Here is a 22,050-nt window from a genome sequence, read left to right as displayed (position 1 = left end):
AACAGGCCATCTTCGGCCTTGGCCAGGCAGAAGGGATCCCTCTTCCCTGGGGTTGGCCTGCCTGGGGACTGGGGTCTAATCCAGTGGGGGGGGGGCACCCATCGTGGGTGTTTCCCCAGAGAGAGGAAGCCGTGGCCTTACCAAGATTGGGGGGCGGGGAGAGGCTGAGTGTGAGTTCAGTGCGGGAGGAGCAGAGACGTTCCCATGGGCCCCGTGTCTCTCACGTGGGGCGGTCGTTGGCCAGCTTTTTCTCCCTACTGATCATTTTCGTGCTCCATTTTGGCACCCAGAGTGTTAGGGAATCCCACGACAGCCCTGACCCAACCCTGGCAGCTCAACGCCACCCGTCACCCTGGCATTCCTTTCCTGATGCCCACCCTCTGCTGCCTGAGGCGGTGGCGGCTACACTCTACCTAATTTTGAGGCTGTGTGTGTGTGGGGGGTGGTTAGTTTTCAGGGGGTGTTCTCTCTCTCTCTCTCTCTCACACACACACACACACAGAGACGTCTGGCAGGCCTGTCTGGGCAGAGGTGCAGCAGCAGCAGGAGCAGGAGGCCAAAGTTGGCGTGCCCGGGCACCTTTTCTCTCCACTCCCTCCCCGCTGCCCTGCTGGACGGCCCTCTTTCCTGCGCAGAAGGACCCAGGATGGCTTCCCCTCGGGCCCCCCATGTGCCCTCCTGGGCTCCTGCAAGCCTGGCCAGGGGTGAAGATGAGGAAAGCTTCCTCCTTCCTTCCTTCCTTCCTTCCTTCCTTCCTTCCTTCCTTCCTTCCTTCCTTCGTTGGGGGGGGGGGAAACAGCCCTGCCAGCAAGGAAGGGGGCTTCACCCTCACCGTCCAGCTACCTGCAGGCCGGAAGGGCACCACCTCACTGGCGCAGGGGAAAGCGGGGGGCCCATGTGAGGCTCACTGAATGCCCCCCTCTGCCCCATAAGCTCCACCAGAGGGGCAGGTGCAGAAGCCTCAGGCAGGCCCCACACGGGGACCCAGCCTCTTCCATCACTCAGGGCAGGGCCAACGTCATGCCCGACCTCACCTTTCTGGTGGATTGGCGGGAGGGGGGGAGGCTGCTTCGGGCCTCAGTTGCTGAGTGGGCGGCCGAGGGAGGGGCTCCAGCAGCCCCCTGAGTCCAGGGTCCTGCCCCTTCTCCTCCCCTTAGAGGAGGCGTGGGCTCCGCAGGGCCCCTGGGCCCTCCCTTTCCAGCCGCGGCACTGGCAAAGAGACGGGACACAAGCGGCGGCTTCTCGCACTTGACGTGGTTTTATTGAATTCCAGGAAAGGTTGCGCGACATTTTAGAAAATAGGAAACTCCGTTTTTGAAATGAGCCTGTCAGGCTTCTTGTTTTGCATACACCCTGGAGACAAACACCCCCCCCCCCTTGGGGCCGGTCAGTTTTGCAGGCCAGCTTCTGCAAACCTTTGGAAATTGTGTGTGTGTGTGTGTGTGTGCGTGTGTGTGTGTGGAGATTTAGTGTCATTCCCGCTCTCAGCCCCTCAACCCACCTGCTGGCATCCAAGGCAACCCTTTAGGGACATTGCATTACTAAAAACGTTAACAATATTTATTAAAATACAAAAATACAGTTGTCTCAGAATTACAGTCAGATTATTCTGGCTTTTGACGTGTTGCCCTCTCCCTCCCCCCCACCCTCTCCCCACCCCACTCCACCCCCCACCCCCACCCTTTGAGATTGCAACCACTTTGACCAGATCGCCAGCCAGCCAACCCACCAGTCGACCGAAAGGGTCCTCCTAAGTCGCCAAGAGAGGAAAGGAGGAACAGATGGGCCCTAGCTGCTCCCCCTCCCCCTCCCCCTCCCCCTCCGATGTGAGGAGTGGTGTCAGCGCCATTGTCCCCCCCCCACCACCACCACTGCCACCCCTCCCTGGCCAGTAGCTCCTGGAGGAGGAGGAGGAGGAGGAGGAAGGAAGGAAGGAAGGGCAGAGGGCCCAGCGCCCTTCACTTACTCCCTGCCTGCTGTCTGGTGGTGGGTGGGTGGGAGGGGGGGGACTGGCAAAAGCAGAGCAGAGCCCCCCTCCTCCCCAGACCTACAGAGAGAAGGAGAGCCCCCCTCCCCACCTCTTTGCCTCCACCTCCTTGCTGGCTCACCCATCCCCACCCTAACCCACCCACCCCCACCCCTCGTGGGCAAAAACAGAACAAGAAGCACAAAATAGGTTCAGGGGTCTACAATCATATGTCAGATTGCCCAGCAGGGGGGCCGACAGCAGAGCCCACCACACATCCTCTCCCCCCCCGCCCCAAACACCCCCACCCCCACCCACCCCCGCCTGGTGCCACCTGCAGCAGCAACAACAGCACCAGCGGCAGCAGCAGTGGCCTGCCAAGGCTGATCCAAGGTCTTCCGGCAGGCAGGCAGGCAGGCAGGCAGGCGGGCACATCCTCCATCCCCCCCTCCTCCCCCATCCCCCTCCCCGTGCCAAAAGTGGGTTTGTGCACCAGGCCCTGCACACAGACACACACATCCACCCCTGCGGGTGAAGGGAGCTGCCCGCCTGCCCAGTGCTGCAGTGAGGGGCCACCCCCACCCCCGCCAGGCTGCTGTGCTGCCCTTGTTGCTGCTTTGGTTTGGGGAGGGGGCTCGCCCTTAATTAATGGGCTGACCACCATCCCCCACCCCCACGGTGGGGCAAGCCGGCCCCACGCATTTTCCTCCTCCTCCTCCGGCCGAGAGGAAGGGAGGCAGGCTCTGCTGGTTTAAATTTTTTGCAGTTTGATAAAAGTATTTCATTCCCTTGTGGTCATTGTCTTTTTAAAAAAAGAGGGGAGGGGGGCAAAAGACCATTTTATTGCACTTGTAACGCTTGGGCAGGATACAAACCCTCGGAGACCCTTCCCCCCCTTTTTTCTTCCCCCTCCCCTTTTTGTGAAAATAAGGTAACCACAAATATGGAGACTTTTCTTCTTCTTCTTCCAGGGTTTTAAGAAAAGAGTGTCTCTATAGAAACGGGTTTGTTTTTACTGCATTCTAAGTGACATCTTCTAAAAAGGAAAAATCCCGCCCACCCCATCCCCCCCCCCCCCACTATTCCCGGCTTTCAGAATATATTCTCTTAAAGCCTCGCCTGTTTCCTTTTTTCCGCTTCTATTTCTCTCCTCGCTTTTGCTTTAAATAGGTCTCATTCTGGAAGGTCACAATGGCAACTGCTGTCTCTAGGAGTGGGGGGGGGGAGAAGGGCATTTCATTTTTGGGAGGGGGTGGAACTGTACTTGCTGCCTCCTTTTAAATAGAACTTCAAGTTAGAAAATAGGGCGTTCTTTATATTTTTTTTAATATAATCTTCTCGTATCTCAGCCCAAAGACTTAATATATAAGCATATACAAGGGGGAGAAAACAGCCCCCTCGACCCCCCCTGTACAAAAATGGATGTCTGTTTCTGTTTTGTGCATTCTATTGCATTTTTAAATCATGTCTCAAAAGGTGGTGGCAGGGGGGAGGAGGGGGCTCAGATTTGAGTCTCCTGCACTTTCTCCTTGGGGTGGGTCTGGATTATGTAAGGTTCGGCAATGGTCGTGACCGTCGGGTGCAGAGAGTTCCCCAGACAGTTTTCTGTCCAGTGGGCCCCGCGGGACGGTTTGTAAGTGTTGTAGTTAATGTGGTCGTGGATTGCCGGCAGCACCACTGCCCCCTCACCTGATACGCCCGACGTGGTCGACGCGCCGGCGGTGGTGGCCGCCCCCGCGGCCGCAGCCGGCATGTCCTCGTCCACTTGAATGATCTCCACGGTCCTGGCAGCGGCCACGGTGCTCCGTTGCTGGTGCCGTTTGCGGAGTTTGTAAAAGACAATCAACATGGCTGCCGCCAGCAGCGTCACGGCCACGAAGCACCCAATGATGATCTTGGTGGTTTTCATCACCTCGTCCAGGCTGGTCTGCATCTTGTCGTTGCTGTTGCCACTGCCGCCGCCGCCCCCGCCGCTGCTGGGGTCTGAGGCAGGGTCTTGCTTGGGCGTCCTGGTGGTCTGGATGAGCACGGTGGTGGTGGTGGTGTAGGCGGGCTGGTAGCCCGTGGACGTGGTGGGCACGGGCTTGGTGAACTTGGGGAAGATATTCTCGGGCGACGTCTCCGTGGTCTCCACAGTGACGGTGGTGAAGAAGCTATAGTTGGAAGTGTTGAGTTCGGCCGTGCTCACGTTGAGGTAGGCCGAGGCGTTGGAGTTCCCCGCCACGTTTGTGACCATGCAGGTGTACACCCCGGTGTCTGCCAGGAACACCTGGGAGAAGTTCAGGGTGCCGTCATTGAGGACGGAGATCCGTGGGTGGTTGGAGGCGTGGCTCAGCACCGTCCCATTGGGCAGGAGCCACCGCACGGAGGACATGGAGGGCGTCCGGCACCGGAGCTCCGCCACCCTCCCCTCCGAAATGTTTAGATCCCGGGGGGCATCCATGATGAAGGGGGCTGAGCACTGGAAAGTGGTCTGGTCCACCTCCACCAGAAACTTGCCCCGCAGGTGCGTAGGGGCGTGGCAGCGCCCGCAGCAGGTGGAGTTGGTGGGGATGTATTCCGCAGCCACCAGGCCAGCCAGAGGATGTCACAGTCGCAACTCCAGGGGTTGTGGTGCAGGTGCAGCTCCACCAGGTACCGCAAGGGGGCGAAAAGGTCGTGGGGCAGGGAGGTGAGGTTGTTATGGGCCAGGTTGAGCTCCACCAGGGAAGTGAGGTCGTCGAAGGCGTTCCGCTCGATCAGGCTGATCTGGGAGCTCATAATCCACAGCTTCTTGAGCGACCGGAGGCCGTGGAAGGAGCCCGGCTTGATGGCCGGGAAGTGGTTCCCGGACATCTCCAGCTCCTCCAGGCCCACCAGCGGCGTCAGGTTGGGCATGTCGCGGATGCTGCACATGCCCAGGTTCAGGTACTTGAGGTTGTACAGCCCCTCGAACGCCCCCCTCGGAGATGTACTTGAGCTTCTTGAGCTCGCCCAGGTCCAGGCGCATGAGGGAGGGGACGCGGTTGAAGGCGTAGGAGGAGATGCTCTCGATGGGGTTGTTGCGCAGCCACAGCTCCCGCAGCTTGGAGAGGTACTCGAAGGCCCCGCTGGGCACCACCGTCAGCCAGTTGTCGAAGAGCTCCAGCGTGTTGAGGCTGGCCAGGCCGTTGAAGGCCCCCACCTCGATCTGCCGGATGGCGTTGCGCCCCAGCTGCAGCACCTCCAGGTGGTGCAGGTGGCGGAAGGTGTCCGCCTGGATGCGCTGGATGTTGTTCTCCATCAGGTTGAGGTACCGCGTGTTGGAGGGGATGCCCAGGGGCACCTCGGCCAGGCCCCGCCGCGTGCACACCACCTTGCTGAACTGGTTACTGCAGGAGCACACCGAGGGGCAGCCCTGGGGCCCGGCGCCGGCCGCCCCCGCGCCCCCGCCCTGGCACGCCAGCCACGTTTGCACGACGACGAGGTAGACGAGGGCCAGCGGGACGGCGTTCCAGGCCTGGTGGTGCTGCGCGGTCGCCTGCCACAAGAGCCTCATGATGTGACACGTGCATAATTCACCATCCTTTGGGACTTGGCACCGGGCGGAGAGCAACCGATGCTGCTGCCGCCGCCGCCACGGGCCCTGGAGGTGGCTGCCTTCTCAGCCCGGCTGGAGCGCAGGGCAGCCGGTGCTTCTCGCCATGGGAACGGGCGGGCGGGCAGGCGGGCAGGCGGGCAGGCTGGGGGTCCTTCCACAGGAAGCTCCAAGGAGTCCAGAAAGCAAGAGCGGCGGCGTGGACGGGCGGGCGGGGGCACTTCAGCCTTCGCCGCCTCCCCGGGACGGCTTCCCTTCCTGCGCGCTCCCGCCGCTGCTCGCCCGCGCCCAGGAGGCTCCGGCCGGCTGGGGCGCCGAGCCCTCGTGTGGCTTGGGCCGGCCGGCTAGGCAGCTGCCCGGCAGTCGCCCCGCGGTGCCCGGGAGAGCGTGGCCCGGGTGGCCAGCCCGGCGGCTCTCAACCAGCGCGTCCTTGGGCAGCGGGAGGAGGAGGGCTGGCGGCGTCGGCGGCCGGGGGGGACGCTGCTCCATGGCCGGGCCGCGGGCCCCCCCCCGCCTCGCGGCTCCTTCGCCTCCTCCTCCTCCTCCTGCCTCCCCTCTGCTGGGCTCAGCTCGCCTCGGCTGCCCGGCTTGCGGCGTTCCTGGCCTGCTTCGCGGGCGTCCGGCGGCGGGCGGCGGCGGGGCCAGCCCGGCTCCTAGTGCGGGCCAGGGGACGCGCAGGGGCGCCCGGGGGGCGGCAGCGGCGGCGGCGACGACGACGACTCCGGATCCCGACTCGGGCTGCTCCGGCGGCGGGCGCTGCTCGGGCTGGCGGGGCGGCTGCCTTCAGCCGAGGCTCGGTCGCCCGGCGTCGACTGCAGCGGCGGCGGGAGGAGGAGGAGGAGGAGGAGGCGGGGGAGGAGGCGGAGGGCGAGCGGGGGCGGCGGCGGCGGCGGCGGCGACGAGGAAGAAGAAGACGAGGGCGAGCAAGGAGCGGCCGCCCGGGACCCTCCTCCTCCTCCTCCTCCTCCGGCGGCGGGGCTAGCGGCGGCTGCGGCGGCAATGGCGGAGGGCCCCCTCGCGCCCCCCGGGGCTGGCGCAGGCAGGAGCAGCAGCAGCAGCAGCCGCCGCCCGGGCGCCTCGCGCATCCTTTTGTCCTTCAGGCAGAGCGCGGAGCTGCCGCTCCTCCTGCCGCCGCCGCTGCCGCCCGAGGCTGCTGCTGCTGCTGTTGCTGCTGACGCATCGTGTTCGCGGGCAGGGCAGCGGCAGCCTTCGCGTGATGCGGCCGCCTTGCGCTCGCTGGCATCAGCAGCAACGCCGCCGCCGCCGCGTCCCCCCAGGGTTTCGGGGGGGGGGGCAGCGAGCCGCCGGAGAAGGGGCGCCGGGCGGCCGCCGCGCGGGGCAAAGGAGGCGCGGGCGCGGGCGCGGGCGGCCAAGAGGAGCCGGAGCCCGGCGCGCGCTTTGCGGAGCGCAGCCTCCCCTCGCTCGGCTCCGCGGCGGGGCGCCGGGGAGGAGGGCGCGCAGCCGGCCGGGGCCCCTCGGAGGAGAGGCGCCCACCCCGCTCCCTTACTCTTCTCCCTGGCAGGTGCCCGCTTGCCTGCCTCTCCCCGACGCGGCCCTTGCGCGCCCCGGTGCGGTGCGCAGCCGTCTGGGGGGCTGCCGGGAAGGGGCGCAGTTGCGCGCCTGGCGCACAGCGGGCTCCTTCGCGGCCGGGCGCGTCCCGGGGGCGCGGGAGACGGGCGGGGGCGGCGGGGTGGGGGCGGGGGCGGGACGTGTGTGCGCCGAGGAGTAGGCGGCGGCGGCCGAGGGGTCTGCCCTGCCCGGGGGCCTTGGAGAGCCCTTCCACCCCGGTCCGCAAGTGCGCGGAGAGGACCGCGGGCAGCTGCTTTGCGGAGCAGGCTGGGCTGCTGGGGGAGTTGGCCCGGCGGGCGGGGCGGGCGTGGGGGAGAAGCCACCCCCACCCCCCCACCCCCCAGCGCCAGACAGACTCGCAGGTTTAGTTGCTGGCCAGTTGGAGTCTCCGGAGAGGCCTGGTCGAGCTGGTCCTGGCAGCCTGCTGGGCCAAAGCCTGCCCACCTCCCTGCTGGGCCACACCTCCATGTGTCAAGTCAGCTGGCCTGGGCTGCCCCTTTTTCCTTTGGGAGTTCTCGAGGCCTCCCCCTTTCTGCTCGAGAAACCATCTCCTCTTGTGCAAGGTGACATCAGAGCCCCCACAGCTGCTGCCTCAGAGTGTGGCTAATCCCAACCAAGGTGTCTGGAATTAGCATTTCCTTCCTTCCTTCCTTCCTTCCTTCCTTCCTTCCTTCCTTCCTTCCTTCCTTCCTTCCTTCCTTCCTTCCATCCATCCATCCATTCCTCTCCTTCCTTCCTTCCATCCATCCATCCATCCATTCCTCTCCTTCCTTCCTTCCTTCCTTCCTTCCTTCCTCCCTCCCTCCCTCCCTCCCTCCCTCCCTCCCTTCCATCCATCCATCATTTCCTTCCTTCCTTCCTTCCTTCCTTCCTTCCTTCCTTCCTTCCTTCCTTCCTTCCTTCCATCCATCCATCCATTCCTCTCCTTCCTTCCTTCCATCCATCCATCCATCCATTCCTCTCCTTCCTTCCTTCCTTCCTTCCTTCCTTCCTTCCTTCCTTTGCTGTGGCGGGCCTGTGGAGGCTGTTGTCCTTCTGGGGCTGAGACAGAGCAATTTTGCACCCATCCCTGCAGACTGCAAAGTCTCGGCTCCCAGGACGAGTGTAGGGGTGGCTTGGGTCCACCAGGCCGCTGACTGGCTTGGGAGAGGCTGCCGGTCAGAGTTGGCACATCCGGGACCCCCTTGGCCCACAGACCCGTTAAGAAGGCAGGGGGAGTCTTGGAGCAGGGTCTGAGCGAGGTCCCCTGTGGCCCCCTGGGCTCTGTTTGCACCACAGGCAACTGGACCCCCTCTGGGATTCAGCCGTAGGGGAGGGCTTCGCCTCCAGGCAGCCGTGCCCCCCTGCGACCAGTCGTGCCAAGAGGCTGAGGAGGGCTCGGGAGGGTTTGCCTGGGCTTGTGTTTGGAGGTTGCTTTACCAGGGGGACGGTGCTTCTCAGGACTCTTCCGGTCAGGAGGAAGCTGGGGCTGCCCGTCCCATTTGCAGATGGGGAGCAGAGGGGTGTCCTGGAGCATCCTCCCCACGGCTGGCCCAACAAGAGAATGTCGGGGGGGGGGGACAAGGCTGGCACCCGTGTGTGTGTGTGTGTGTGTGTGTGTGTGTCTTGGTGGGGAGGGAGGGGGGGAAGGAGCTGCTTCTGCTGACCCCTGAGGAGCCCAGGTGGCAGGCCAGCGTGAAGCAGGCTGTCTTTAGTCTGTCAGTCGCTGGCTCTCAGGATGGACAGGCGGGGGGGGCATTTTCTGGCAGGGGAGGGTGGCTAGCCCCTTTCCCTCAGTCAGAAAAGGGACTCCCCTTTGGTCGCTGAGGAGCAGGATTTCCGACCGCAGGCAGGCCGTGTCCGCCCAGCGAGGCCCAGCTCTTTCGCCTCCCTCCTTCTGGCCAGACCCCTGGGCCCCGAAGGGAAGGGGCGCTAGGGGCCGGTCCACAGGGGCCATTTCCCCTTCTGCTGCCCCCTTCACCCAAGCCCCTCTGCTAATACTTGGACGACGTCTCTTGGATCCCCAAAGCGCCTCATCCAGACCCTCAGGTGTAGGAGGAGAGAACCTATAGATGCCTCTGGGAGCCCCACGCTGTCTCCTCATCCCCCTCCCTTGCATCTAGCATTTTGAAGTACCGTCTTTTTAAGCCTGGAGATGATACATCCCCATCGTGACTTGTCCCCTGCAATGGACTTTTTCTCCAGAAATCTGTCCAGTTCCCCTCTGAAAGGCCTCTAGGCCAGAGGCCATCCCCACATCCTGTGGCAAGACATTCCACAGACTAACAACTTGCTGGGTCAAGAAATATTTTCTATGGTCTGTTCTTCTTTTGGCCTTCTCCACTGCTGCTGCACACTGGGTTGATCCTTTCATCGAGCTGTCCACCAGCACACCAAGATCTCTTTCCTGAGAGAGGGAGGGGGGGTCTGGTGAGGGGGCCAAGTCAGATGTCACACCCTCCTGCTGAGAGAGGACCAGGGTTGGGGTGGGCCAAGCAGGAAGGTCAGCCACCTTCTTCCTTCCTGACAACGAGGCTTGCCGGAGTTTCTGCAAGGGATGGGCAGGCAGGCAGGGAGGGCGTTTCAAGGCAAGTTCATCCTGGCCTGACTGTCCTCTGAGGAATCGACATCGAGTAATTGGGCCAGGAGGGCGGGGGGGGCGGCAGGGGGAGCAGGGGGACCAGACCGGCTTTGCCTCTTAATTAACAGGCATTTCAGGAATCACAGCAAAAGGCACTAAAGGGTGACCATTACCTCGACTTATTAGGAGTCAGACAAATTTATGGGCAGCTATAAATATCTCTCCTCGCCCACCCGGGTGTCGTAACTCAGCAGGATCATGAGTGGCGCTGGTAGGCAGACGTGCCGCAGGGCAGAGCCCCCGGCCCCCTGCCCTGGCTCACCTGGCACCACTACAGTCGCTGCCAAATACAGAAGGCTAATTTCCTTCCCAAGACGCCCTAATTACCCGTGCCTGGAAATCATCGGGGCTCTTGTCCCAGTGAAACCACCAGCTGGGGGGGGCTTTCTCTGCCCTCCGCAGGAGAGAGGCAGCCCCCCTACTTTTTCTAAGGGCACCAATACTTTGGGGAGGGGTCTCCTTTTCTTCAGAGGGAGCCTCACAGCTCCCGACAACTTCAAAGCCATGATTTCCCTCCTCTTTGTTTTTTGATGGGCAGGAAAGGGCTGCCTCGGAATAATCCAAGCGGTGCACTCTACACGTGTCCAGGGGCACTCTCTTCTGCCTGACTCCTTTGTGCCATTTCAGGACTAAGCTTTGGCCCAGGCTTTTGTCCTGGGAAGGGGTGGGGGTTTCTGGTGTTCCCAGACCAGGCATTTCTTGTGCAAGGTGAGTAGCCCTTCCCTGATGGCTGGAAGGCCCTGTGGGAGGCACCGGGGGGGGGGGGGGGGAAGGAACCCTGTTCCCTGCCTCCCAGCGTGTCCGTGCAGCAGATGGGCAGAGACCGGCCGGAGCAGCTGGAACCATGGCAAGTTCCTCTGCACAGAAGCATAGAAGCAAAGACCGGTGAAGTTAGAAGAGGCCTATAAGGCCCCCTGCTCAGTGCAGGAATACAAATCAAAGCAGATTCGCCAGGGGGATTGTCTTAAGTTTTTCTTGAATGCTGCCAGTGTTGGAGCACTCACCACCTCTCAAGGTCATTGGGTCCACTGTTGTACTGCTCTAACAGTTAGGAAGTTTTTCCTGATATTCGATCGAAATCTGGCTTCTTTAACTTGAGCCCATTGTTGCGTGTCCTGCACTGTGGGATGATCAAGAACAGATCTTGCTCCTCTTCTGTAGGACAGACAGCCTTTCAAATATTTGAAAAGTGCTATCCTATTACCCCCCCCCCCCCGTCTTCTTTTCTCAGGGCTAAACATGTTCAGTTCTTTCCATCTTTCATCCTCGGTCTTGGCTTCCGGCCCCCTGATCCTCCTTGTTGCCCTCTTCTGAACTTGCTCCAGTGTGTTGGCCTCCTTCTTGAAGTGTGGTGTCCAGAAATTGGACACAGGACTCAAGGTGTGAACTAACCAGTCCTGAATAAAGGAGAACTAGTGCCTGATGGGATTTGGAAACCATACTGTTACTGCAGCCTAAAATAGCATTGACCCTTTTTTAGCCACATCACACACGGGGGACCCTTCATACCTGTGGAGCAGGGCAGGGCAGGGCTGGGGGCCTCTGTCTCCGGTGCCAGGCTGGGATCAGTGGCCTGCATTCCTCAGGAGAAGAGAGGCAGGAAAGGGCTCTCAGTGAGTCACTGGGGCTTCCCACCCCCACCATCCAGCACAGAGGGCTGTGACTCGGATCCTATTGGCAGAGTCCTGGGCCAGGAACATCCGTGCGCCTGCATCAGCACGGCTGCTGGCCAAGGCTGCATGATGGCCCTCCTGGCTTGACCCAGTGCCCAGCTCGTGCGGCTGCTTGGAGGAGGAGGAGATTTGCCCAGAGGGCACACCCCCCCCCCCATTTAGCCATCATGTCCTGTTTGCCCATCTCCACTGCCAAGCCAGCCCCACTGGCTGCAGGAGCTGGGGAGCGCTTGGCCACCTGCGTGCCTCTCGTTTGGCTGGTTGCCACATGGGGCTTGTCTTTCAAAGGCGCCTTTGTGCCGGCCCTGGGGGTGGGGGTGGGGTAGGGGGTCCATGCTCAATGGAACAGCCGCTCCCCACCTCCTGGCAGAATGCCCTCCCTCTGCCATTCAGCGAAGCAGCACTGAGCTGCCCGCCCCCCCCCCCAAGCAAGAGAATTTGGTTTTCTCCTGGGAACGCACAAGACCTTTTGAGCCAAGGGTCTTGCTCACACTGAAGCCCGGGGTAAACAGATTAAACACCCGCATCCAGAAGGCTCTGCAGGGGGATCCTGGCAGTCCAGAAGAATTAATATACTTCAGTGAGCCCACAGAGGGGATACATCAGCCAGCACCATCCAGGGTGTCGTTATTCTGATGTTCTGCCGTTCCTTCCGGTGTTCTCGGCAGGAGCACACACAGGACAGGCCCTTCTGCTGTGTTAAAATAGTGGAAGATAAATCTCGGGAACTCCCCGTGGACGCAGCCGAGAGTTCCTTGGGTCTTGGCATATGAACACACACATGTGCACGCACGCACGCACGTGCGCACACACACACACACACACACACACACACACATGTAGCCGCCTATACTTGTAGGCTCTTCCGGGGTCTTCCTCTCTTGAAACAGCCCTCATTCCATCTTGTGACAGCAAATCCAACCTAACCGCCACAGGCTCTCCTCTTCCAGTTCAACTTGATGCCTAATTGTACATCCCCGCGTGGCCTCTCCCCTTAACTCTGCTTTTTTCTTCCTTTTTTCACACCTCCTGCAGCCAGCCGCTTGAGCCCTGGATCATTTGGCTGGCTGCTCTTCCCTACACCAGCCCCAGCCCATAAAGCCCCTTCTGAGAGGCAGCGAAAAGCACCTGCTGATCCCTCCTAGGCTGTGCAGGTGGTGGTGGTGGTGGTGGTGGTTGCGGGAGGAGAGTCTTGGGCAGGTTGAGTTCCCCTTGACCATCTCCAGCGAGGGCTTTCCTGTTCCCACAGCAGCTGCTCTCTGGCACAAAATGTCTGGCCATCCTTCCCTTGACCATTTGTAACCAGCTTAGTCCACTCCAGCCAGCCAGTGAAGTTGGGAACCAAGGAGCAGCACTGGACATTTGCTGGCACCCCTCTGTTTGCAACCACATTCAAATTCCAGGGTTTAAGACAGGCCCCGGGGGGAGGCGGTCACCTCTACCCCTGGCAGGTCATGCTCATTTCCTCCTATCCTCTGGCCAGTTATCAGTCTCTTCAAAGAACAGTTAAGATAAGTTGCCTGTAAAAAGAAGGCAAATTGAGGCTGAATATCCGGAAAGACTCCCTAGCCATTAGAGCAGTACAATAATGGAACCCATGACCTCAAAGGGAGGTGGTGAGCACTCCAGCCCTGGAGGCTTTCGAAAGAACATTGGGCCACCCTCTGTCTGATCTGCTTAGATTTGTATTCCTGTCTTGAGCAGAGGGGTTGGACTGGGTGGCCTTAGAGGCCCCTTTCAACTCAAAGTATTGATTTCTTGGATTCCCTTTGGGTCGCCCTTCTAAAATGGGTGCCCCTGTTCCATTGGGTGACTTCCAGTTCTCTGATGCTGAAGCTGATGTCAGGGACATGTTATGCTTTTTTTTCCTTTGGTTTTTGAGAAGTCAGCCATTCCATATTTGCATTCTTCAAGAACTCGCAGGTGGACCTCATCTGGAGCTAGTGGTTTCTTCTTTTTGAGTTCGTCATTAAGGCCTGCCATTGCTCTGTCTCTGCATCCGATAAAGCAATAATTCCCAGCTTTGGACTGCAACACCCAGAAGCCTTCGCCACTCGCTGTGCTGGCCAGGATTTCTGGGAGTTGTAGGCCAAGAATATCTGGAGATCCAAGGTTGGGAAGCACTGTGGTAAAGTATGCTATGTTCCCAATAAGGCTGATCACTCTTTGGGATTTTTTTTTTTTCTGGCTGCTTGGACGGCTGGTCTTCCTTCGTAATTGGCCCCTGGCTCTCCGTCCCCTTTTGCCCCTGGTCTTGCGCTTCTTTGGCCAGTCCCTCTTTCGGTTCCGGTTCTCCTCCGCTGGGCAAGAGTTCCTTCCACTTGCTGAACAAAGATGTCGTCCCTTTCCTTGGACAGCTTCCTTTGTGCCTTCCTTGGCCGCTGGTATAGTTTCCTAGATGAGTTTTAATCCTGGTCAGTGTTATTAGACCCTTGACCATTCAAGGTGTTCCTTGCCATCTTTTTGTTGTTGCGATGGTTGTTTTTCTCTCGAGAAGTTCCAACTTCAGACGGACGGCATCCATAGCGTTGGGTGGCCCTGCGGCCACTTTTCCTAAACCGCTCAGCCCCTCGCTATGCCTTGGGCCAGGCCCTGGGTGACCCTGTGCAGGATTACACCCAGATTTATCTCCCCTCTGGTTGGTTCTGTGAGCAGCTCTTCTTGGCCTCACCAGGGCCACTTGGAGGGTGGATCGTGACCCCTTTTGGGGGACCCTTGCTCGCCCACCTTTTATAAACCTCCCCCCCTCCTACTGCCACCCCTGGAGTGGCTTGGCTCTTGGCCTCTCAGAGGGTGGGAGGTTCACCAGTGAGTCAAGAGCACTCCCCGACCATGGCCTTCTTCCCCCCCCCCCTTTCTGCGCCTGCGTTTTGCCTTTGGATCCTCCCAGCCAGGGCTCCTAGGAGGGAAAGGACCCGCCGGCTTCCGCTGAAGCAGCAACAGCAGCCAGGGATAGGCAACCTCCCTCCCAAGGTAGGGCCCCTGCTTTGCCAGGACCCCCGGCTCCCCGGTCCCACGGGAGCCTCCCCACCCCTCCCCTCTCGGGGCGCTTGGAGTCAAGCTCTGCTCCATCCCCGTCTCCTGCTTGGCTTGCCTGAACCCCCGTCAGCAGCCTTGAAGGCATCTTCCGCTTCCAGGCTGGTGATCAGGCCTGTCCTGATAAGATAACGACCTGATAGGCAAGGAGTGAGCGCAGGAATTGGCAGGGATCGTCCATCACTTGTCCCTGCACCCCCACGTGCACACACACACACACACACTGTCACTCACATACTCTTGTAGGCTGGCAGGCCAGCTTTCTGCTTTGGGGCTCAGGCCTCCTCCTTTGCTAAAACAGCCCAGGGGCATGTCTTTTGTGGGGAGGGGCTGTGGTGACGGGGGGGGGGAGTTTGCTCTCCAAGTCTGTTTAGTTGGCTTAACGAGAGAGAGAGAGAGAGAGAGAGAGAGATCGTTTCTGCTGCTGCTGCCTTTGGGGCTGGTCTTGAGTCCCTTCCAGGGAGGGGCAAAGGCAGGCCTGGTGAGGAATCAAGGGGCAGACAATGTTCCCCCCCTTCTTGTCTGAGACAGGAATTGGCATGTGGGGGTGGCAGGGTCGGCAGCAGAAGGGCGTCGATGGTGGACAGAAGAAGAAGTGGGAAGAAGGACACAGCCACAGAGTCAGGGGGGGCGCAGGGGCGAGGGGGGGTCACTTCTGCCAGCCATTTTAGCATGAGCACCAGAGGAAAGGAGGGAATGTCTGGCCATCCCTGTCCGTGCTCCTGCGTGGACGTACCTGTCGGGCTGCAGGTGATGTGAGGAGGTCTCCCTGCAGCTGCTTCTCCTGGGCAGATGTTTCACATGTGGTTGAGCTTCTGGCTTGGGGCATCCACGAAGGGGAGAGGGACCCCCTGATGAAGGCAGGTGCCTGAGACCTCACACCTGGCTACCTGGCCTGGGAGAGGACTGGCAGGGCCATTCCTCGGCTGCCCCTGTTCAGTGCTGGGAGAGAGAAGCGGCCACTTTTTGCACGCAAAGCCGCTGCTTTCTGTCCCCCCGCGTTACCTACCCCTTGGCCCATGGAGGGCTTTATTTTTAAGTGATCTTGGTGCCGATGCAACCACTCTGGGCGATGCCCACAACTTGCCCCAGCGAGTAGGAGCATCGCCTTGAACTGGAGGAGTGGATTAGGGAGTGTTGTGGGCCGTTTGGACCTCCTGGGAGGTGAAGGCTGGCCAGCTGGTTCCCTGCCTGTGATTCCCCGAGCCCTCCTTGCCTTCCTCGCCTGCCCTCGTCTGATCTTGACCATCCCCACTCTGCCCGCCAGGGCTGCTGCGCTCAACGCTCAGGTGCCCTCTGAGCGGCAGCTGCTGTCTCCGCCTTGGGCGGCACGCCCTGCCCACATAGGTGTCCTTGAGGGCCGTCCGGTGCCCGCCTTCCGGAGAGGCTTTCTTACCCCCCCTCGGAACCAGCTCTCTGCCTTCATTGCCTGCTCAGTCCTGCCCTCATTTCTGGTGCCGGAGATGGAGATCCCGGCAGGCAGCTATGGAAGGAAGCCAATCCTTCCTGGGTGCCATGGGGAGACTTCCCTCCTCCCCTTCTGGGGGTGGACGGAGAGGATGGCGGGCATGCACGAGGGAAAGGGCAGAGCCTGCTGGATTTAGAGCCAGCCAGGAAAGAAGCATGTGGGGGGTGAGAAGGAGGTCCTGGGGCAATGGAGACCTGGCCCTGGAGGCTGGTTTCTGAGGCTGCAGGTGAGCATTTGTGGGGGGGGGGAGGCAGAAAGGGCAAGTCCAGGATCCCCAGGGGGCCCCTGTGGCCCCAAACTGCTTCCTTTCTGCCCGGATGCTGTCTGCTTTGTGTCTGCTCATCGGGATATCTGCGGTGGATCTGCCTCCATCTCCCAGAGCAGCCGCGGGGACGTCACTGTCTCAGAGTGGGGGTTGGAAGAACCAGGCATGCTTATCGCCAGACCACCCCAAAGGGGAGTGTGACAGGCAGGGGCCGGCCGTGCGCTTACCTAGCGAGTCCTGTCAACCCGTCCTCCAGCTTGATGGCTTCTTTGCCCAGATGTGGCTGCTAGGAATGAACTGGGCCATGCCTGGGCTGGGCTGGGCTGCAGGAGGTCTAGACTAGATCCTCAGGTCGGCCGAAGCGGGGTGGGGGTGGGGGTGGGGGCAGACTTGAGCCTCTCTTTTCCTGGGCTGGTGGCAAACAGCCACAGCTCCATCCTGGTGGGAGGCCGGTTTCTTGGTCCTGTGTCTACCCCACTTCTCCTCCAGTCTGCTGGAGACTCTCTTCTTCTTCCCCACCTTATCCTCCCTACAACGGCCCTATCGGGTAGATCAGGGTGAGATGTCATGACTGGCCCAAGGTCACCCAGTGAGCATTATGTCCGGGAGTGGGTGGGATCCGAACCTCAGTCTCCAGGGGTGCAACCACGACTCCCTTGCACTGGCTCTCCCTGGAGCAGGGTGCCCCCCGTGTGCCCCCTTCCCTCCCCCAAGCTGTCCAGGCTGCCCCCCCTCCCCCTCCTCGCCCTCTCTATCCTGGCTTTTCCATTGTGGCTTTTCTGTCTCTTGTTCCTGCTCAGCTCTGGAAGCACACAGAGCGCTTTTCCGGCTCCATGCGTGCTGGTGCAGCATAGCAGACTCTGGGGCAGGCCCCTCTTTGTAAGCTGAGAATCAGGGATTGGGGCCCATGTCTGTAGCCAGCCATGCCCGGGGATCCCAGTGGCCGGCAGCGTGGGGCTCACCCAAGTTTGCTGTGGGCTGCGGCTTCTGAGCTTTCCAAGGGGCGACTTCACCCTTTGATCTGTAAGGAGGGGCTTCTGCCCTGGCCTTTGCTTTAGCCCCATGAGTGCTCAAAGGCACCAGGCCCAAGCAGGTCCCGTCTCCCTGAGGAGCTGGTGGCCTTGGACATCCACACACACACACACACCATACACAGACAGAGAGACACACAAGGCGTTTCCTCTCATTGCTGGTAATGCTCAACCTACCAGGCTTGTGGGGGTGGGGGGGAGGACGGAAGAGACAAGGAGGTGACAGGATCCCAGGAGGAGGGGAAACAGGGGGGCACATGGGTCTGGAAAGGAAACGGAGAATTAGGAGGGAAGACTGCTTTTTTAAAACCACTCATGTCTGGAATGGGTCGGTTTCTCCCATTAGACCATTTCCATCAGTCAACCTGTTGGTCTGCATGACAAGTGTGGCTTTTAAATGTCGGCCTCCCTGCAGGAATAATTCTGGTCTGTTTCCGACATAAACAGTTCTCGGGGATTATTTTTTGTCCAGTCACCTTGCTCGGCTGGCTAATTGTTTACAAATGACTATAGTCAATTATCATTCAAGCCTTGGTTTTTAAAACACTTTCATTTTCAGGGTTACTTTTTCAGAACCCTCCTAGATTTATTTCAACATTCTGCACATACACATTTCTAATCTTAACAGAGTTTTCTGCATTTTATGATTTGTTTGTCTTCATCATACATTTTATGATTTCTTGGCCTTAAATTCTTCTTTCCCACAAATGTTTAGCAGCCTTCAATAAATCCCCACTCCAAATGCTTCTGTCTTGTTTTCCACAGCCTGCATTAAAGTTCATGCCATACAGTAGAACTGAGAATGCATCCAGGGTGCATTTTCAAGGCTGCTGCTAAGGGTTGTTTTTTTTTTTTTTATAATGCATTGCATCCATTACCTTAAGGAAGCTGCTTTGGGGGCATTGACTGTCTTTTGTCACATGGCTACCCTCCCCACAGTTTTCCAAACTGACGTTCTCATCTTCTGTAGGGGTGGCAGGCTGGAGCTGGAGTTGGGGGGAAAGGGGCTGAAGGATGAGGAGACCCGCAGTCCTGGTGGTTGGGGCTAATCGCGCCCAGGGTTATTGGTCCTGGGAGAGGACCCCTCCTGGGTGATTAATTCTCCTTGGGTGTCCCTCTCCGCCTGGCTCCAAAGACGTGGGAACCAGCCACCCTCTTGGCCTTTGGGTGCTTTGCCTTTTGCATCAAAGGCCTTTTTGCAAGAGGGTGGAGCAGGAGCAGAAGAAGGGAGTTCAGGCTCAGCCGCTGCCGCATAGCCATCCTTGGTCAGGATCTGGTTGAGCAGATCCTGACGCCGCCGCCCTTCCCTTCCGGAAGAAGACCAAGAGGATCCCCCTCCCTGATGATGGCTCTTCCCTCCTTCCTCCCTGGCCTCTCCCAGAGCTGGCCACTGTGCCTTGCCCTCTGCTGGGCGGTTGCCTCTGTGTGAGCGTGTGTGCGTGTGCATGTATGCTTTGTGGGGGGGGGAGGAGGAGAGGTAGCCTGGTGCCCAGGGATTCTGCCCGTGAGGGAGTCCTGCCCCCTTTTGTGTTCGGAAATGGGCGTCTTGCAGGAAGCCCCAGTGTGGCCGAGGGAGGAGACCCGGGGGCAAGGGCAGGGGCCAAGGGCTGGATAGAGCCCTGGCAGCCTCTGGGTGGCAATCCCATGGCGGGAGGGGGGGAAGCGCTTCAACTTGGGGGGGGGAGGCATGTTGTGTGCCATCCTGGACCCCTTGCTGTGCCCATCCTCAGTTCCTCTCCAGGGATTCGCGCCAGCTGCTTCCTGGAATTCATCTGGGAAGCGGAGAGGGAAGCCAGCCAGGGAGCTGGCGTTGGCCCTGCTTGACTGGGGGACCTGCTAGGGCCACCCCTAGGAGACTCTGAGGGGGCTTGAGATGGTGCAGGTGGCTGTTCAACCCCCCCTCCCCCCATGGAGTGTCCTGATGCAACCGCTCAAGGCTAGGCGTCCTTCTTCTGGGGGGGGGGTCTTTCCTTCTGTCGTCCAGAGGGAGAATTCCTCAACGTCCAGCTTATTTTGGGGGGCGGAGACGGAGTGCCTTCCCACCCACCCTGAGGCCGCGCTATTTTCCAAGGGACGCCTGACCTACAGCTTGGCTGTCACTTGACCTTCCTTTTGGGATTGCAGGGGGGTTGGCACCCATGGCCACTGGGGTGCCCCTACCCAACTGCCGACCCTCCTTCCGAGAAGAACGCCCTTGAATTCGGGTCCCAATCCACTCGACAGGCACCTGGCGTTTCTGTTTTCTTGGCCGTCTCTCGGCCTGCCCTTCTTGGGGGGGGAGTCGCTGGTGTGGGCGTGGCTGGGAGGTGGCCTGCCCTCACCCCGCGTTGTTGGGTGGGTGGTGCCACCTGGCAGGCACGTGGCTGTCTCTTGGGGAGGGGAGGGGAGGGGAGGGGGTGCCTCCTCCACAGAGGTGGTTTTAGCCCTTGCCTCTCCCTTCCAAGATCTGGGCTTGGGGAAGACTCCCCCCCCCCCCTTGGAGGAGCTCAAGGCGCCTCAGCCTCCTGAGGCATATTTAGGCATCCATTCTGATGCCTAATGGAGCCTGAAGCAGCTTACAGGAGTGTTTGCGGTCACGAGGGGAGGCGTTTTATGGCCTCAGAGCAGGCACCTCCCGAACTGCAGCCTTGCCAAGGGAGGCGGGGAGGCGGGGGGGGGGGCTGGGCTGGCTGTCTCTGGAAGGAAGGGCCCCCGCCTCGCCTTTGGGAGGGTTGGCATCAGGAGCATCAGCCCCCCCTCCTCTGCACAACAGGGGCCCCGGGGATGCCCTTGGACACTGCTGGAAGCCCTCGAGCCCCTCCTCTCCCCAAGAAATGGAAGGGCTCCCTTCCCCCCCCCAAGTTAGAATGATCATCCTCACCCTGTGCTGTCTAGTAGCCAAACCTTTCCAGGCTTTTCCAGGTATTTATTTTATTTATTGATTGACTTGATTTTTACCCCCCCCCAAGACCATGTCTACTCAGAAGGGTCAGCCACGTCTCTGAACTCCCTACCCTGGAAAGGGTAGGGATCCTGACCCCACCCTGCGGGATCCTGACCAAGGTAGAGAAGACTCGGAAGGGGTTTCCCCTTGGCTGGCTCTTTCCCCAGGAGGCACACCGTGGGGGGGATTGAACCCCGCCGAGCGATCTAGCCAGCTTTAATCATCATCACCATCATGTCCCATTGTGTCAATTCTAACCTAGGGCGACCCTTTCCAGGGAGGGAGTTCAGAGACGTGGCTGACCCTTCCTTTTCTCCTGGGTCAAACCCAGGACTGCGCAGCTTGACCAAGGCCCCTCGGGCTGGCTCTTCCCTTCCGAGGCACCGGGGGGGGGGAATCTGGCCCCCCAACCTAGGCTTGGAGTGCCTCCGATCTGAGGGCAGCCAAGCTCTCTCTCTCTCTCTCTCTCTCTCTCTCTCTCTCCCAATTTGTCTCTCCCCCCTCCCTCCCCCTCAGGGGAGAGAGCTTGGGTTGAGGTGTCCTCACAAGACTTCAGCTCCGCTCTCTGGCCGTGGCGGTGCCCTCTCGCCCCAAGGGGCTGACCCCTGCTGTGGGCGGGGGCCTCGCTCGCCTGCTCCAGGGCCTGGGGCCAGGGCCCTCGCATGCCCCCTCCCCCCTCCCCTCCCCTGCCTGGCATTTGCCCGCCGCGCGACACGTTCAGAACAGGGATCGATGTCTGTGCTGCCCGCCCAGCAAGGGCAGCCCCGAAGCAAAGTCGTGCGCTGCTCGATCATGGGGATTGGATGGCGCATTGATTTTGCATTTGCTCAAGTGCTGCTGCCGTTGGCGGTGGGGGAGGGGTCCTAGTCGTGGCCTCCCTCCCTCGCCCTGCGCTTGTGTCGGTGGGGGTGGGGGGCGGCTGCTGCCTGGAAAGGGAGGGGGTGCCCGAGGAGCCTCTCTCTCTCTGTGTGAGTGTTCTCCTCTCCCCTGCTGCATGCACACACACCCCCACGTCCATCTCTGCTGGGGTCCCTGGAAGCGCCGAGCCCGTGCGCCTGTCCTGACGCCATTGGCCGGGAGGGAGGGAGGGGCCTCTTCTCTGCCCCCTCCGCTTCCCCCTTTTCCTGGAGGGCTCGCTGACCATTCCCCCTTTTCTCGGTGTGCTTCTCCCCGCAGGTGGAGGTGGAGGTGGAGAGCATGGACAAGGCCGGGAACTTCATCGGCTGGCTGCACGTGGAGGGCAACAACCTCTCGGTGGCCCTGGTGGAGCACGCCCTCTCCAAGGTGCACTTCACGGCCGAGCGCAGCAGCTACTTCAAGGCCCTGACCGCCGCCGAGGAGGCCGCCAAGCAGAAGAAGGAGAAGGTGCGCGCCGGGACCCCCGGGGGGGAGGGGGGAGGGAAGGAGGGAGGGGGCACTCCCGCCTCCATGGAGGGGCTCTGGGGGCGCAGGTGCATGAGGGCAAAGCCCGGTCAGCTGCTGTGGGAGCCTCCCCCTCGGCCCCCCACCTCACCTTCGGCCTGACCCCTTGGCTCTCCTCCTCCCTTGGAGGGCCGGCCCAATTCTCGGCCAGAAAAGGGAAGGGAAGCCATGGCGGGCAGGCGGTAAACACCCCCCTAACCCTTTCCTGCAGCCCCTTAGCCCAGCAGGGGTGGGTCAGCTGCCGTTTCTCCACCCCTGGGGATCCCCTCTGGGCGCCCCCTGCTCCATCTTGCTCCTGCCACCCCCACCCAGATCCACCTCTAGCATCTGCTGCTGCTGCTGCCCCAGGTGGCAGGCTGTTCCGGTGCGTGGCCTGAACGGGAGCTTTGCGTGGCCTGGAGAGAGGTGGGTGGCGGGTGGCTGAGGGCCCAGGAACCAGGCCGAGCCATGGGGCCCAGGTGGGTAGAGGAGGGCGGGTCAGCAAAAAGGCTGTGGGCGGCTCCCCGTAGATCTCAGCCTTC

General features: G+C 60.7%; 2 protein-coding genes across 2 annotated transcripts in view; one reads left to right on the top strand and one right to left on the bottom strand.

Moving 5' to 3' along the window:
- Positions 1–22,050, top strand: part of SND1 (staphylococcal nuclease and tudor domain containing 1) — a 143,567-nt gene that overhangs the window by 114,656 nt on the left and 6,861 nt on the right. The window contains exon 17 of the mRNA XM_073002343.2: positions 21,284–21,472. Within this exon, the coding sequence (XP_072858444.2) occupies positions 21,284–21,472 (189 nt within the window). The remainder of the gene's footprint in view (positions 1–21,283; positions 21,473–22,050) is intronic.
- Positions 1,539–5,653, bottom strand: LRRC4 (leucine rich repeat containing 4). Its single transcript, XM_020803739.3, is given in 3 exon segments — positions 1,539–4,522; positions 4,525–4,906; positions 4,908–5,653. Coding segments are annotated over 3 exon segments (2,013 nt in total). The 5' UTR covers positions 5,484–5,653; the 3' UTR covers positions 1,539–3,467.

This window comes from Pogona vitticeps, chromosome 5 (assembly GCF_051106095.1).
Source record: "Pogona vitticeps strain Pit_001003342236 chromosome 5, PviZW2.1, whole genome shotgun sequence".
Classification (NCBI taxonomy): domain Eukaryota; kingdom Metazoa; phylum Chordata; class Lepidosauria; order Squamata; family Agamidae; genus Pogona; species Pogona vitticeps.
Note: the sequence above shows the minus strand (reverse complement) of the source record. Positions and strands in the feature narration are given on the sequence as shown.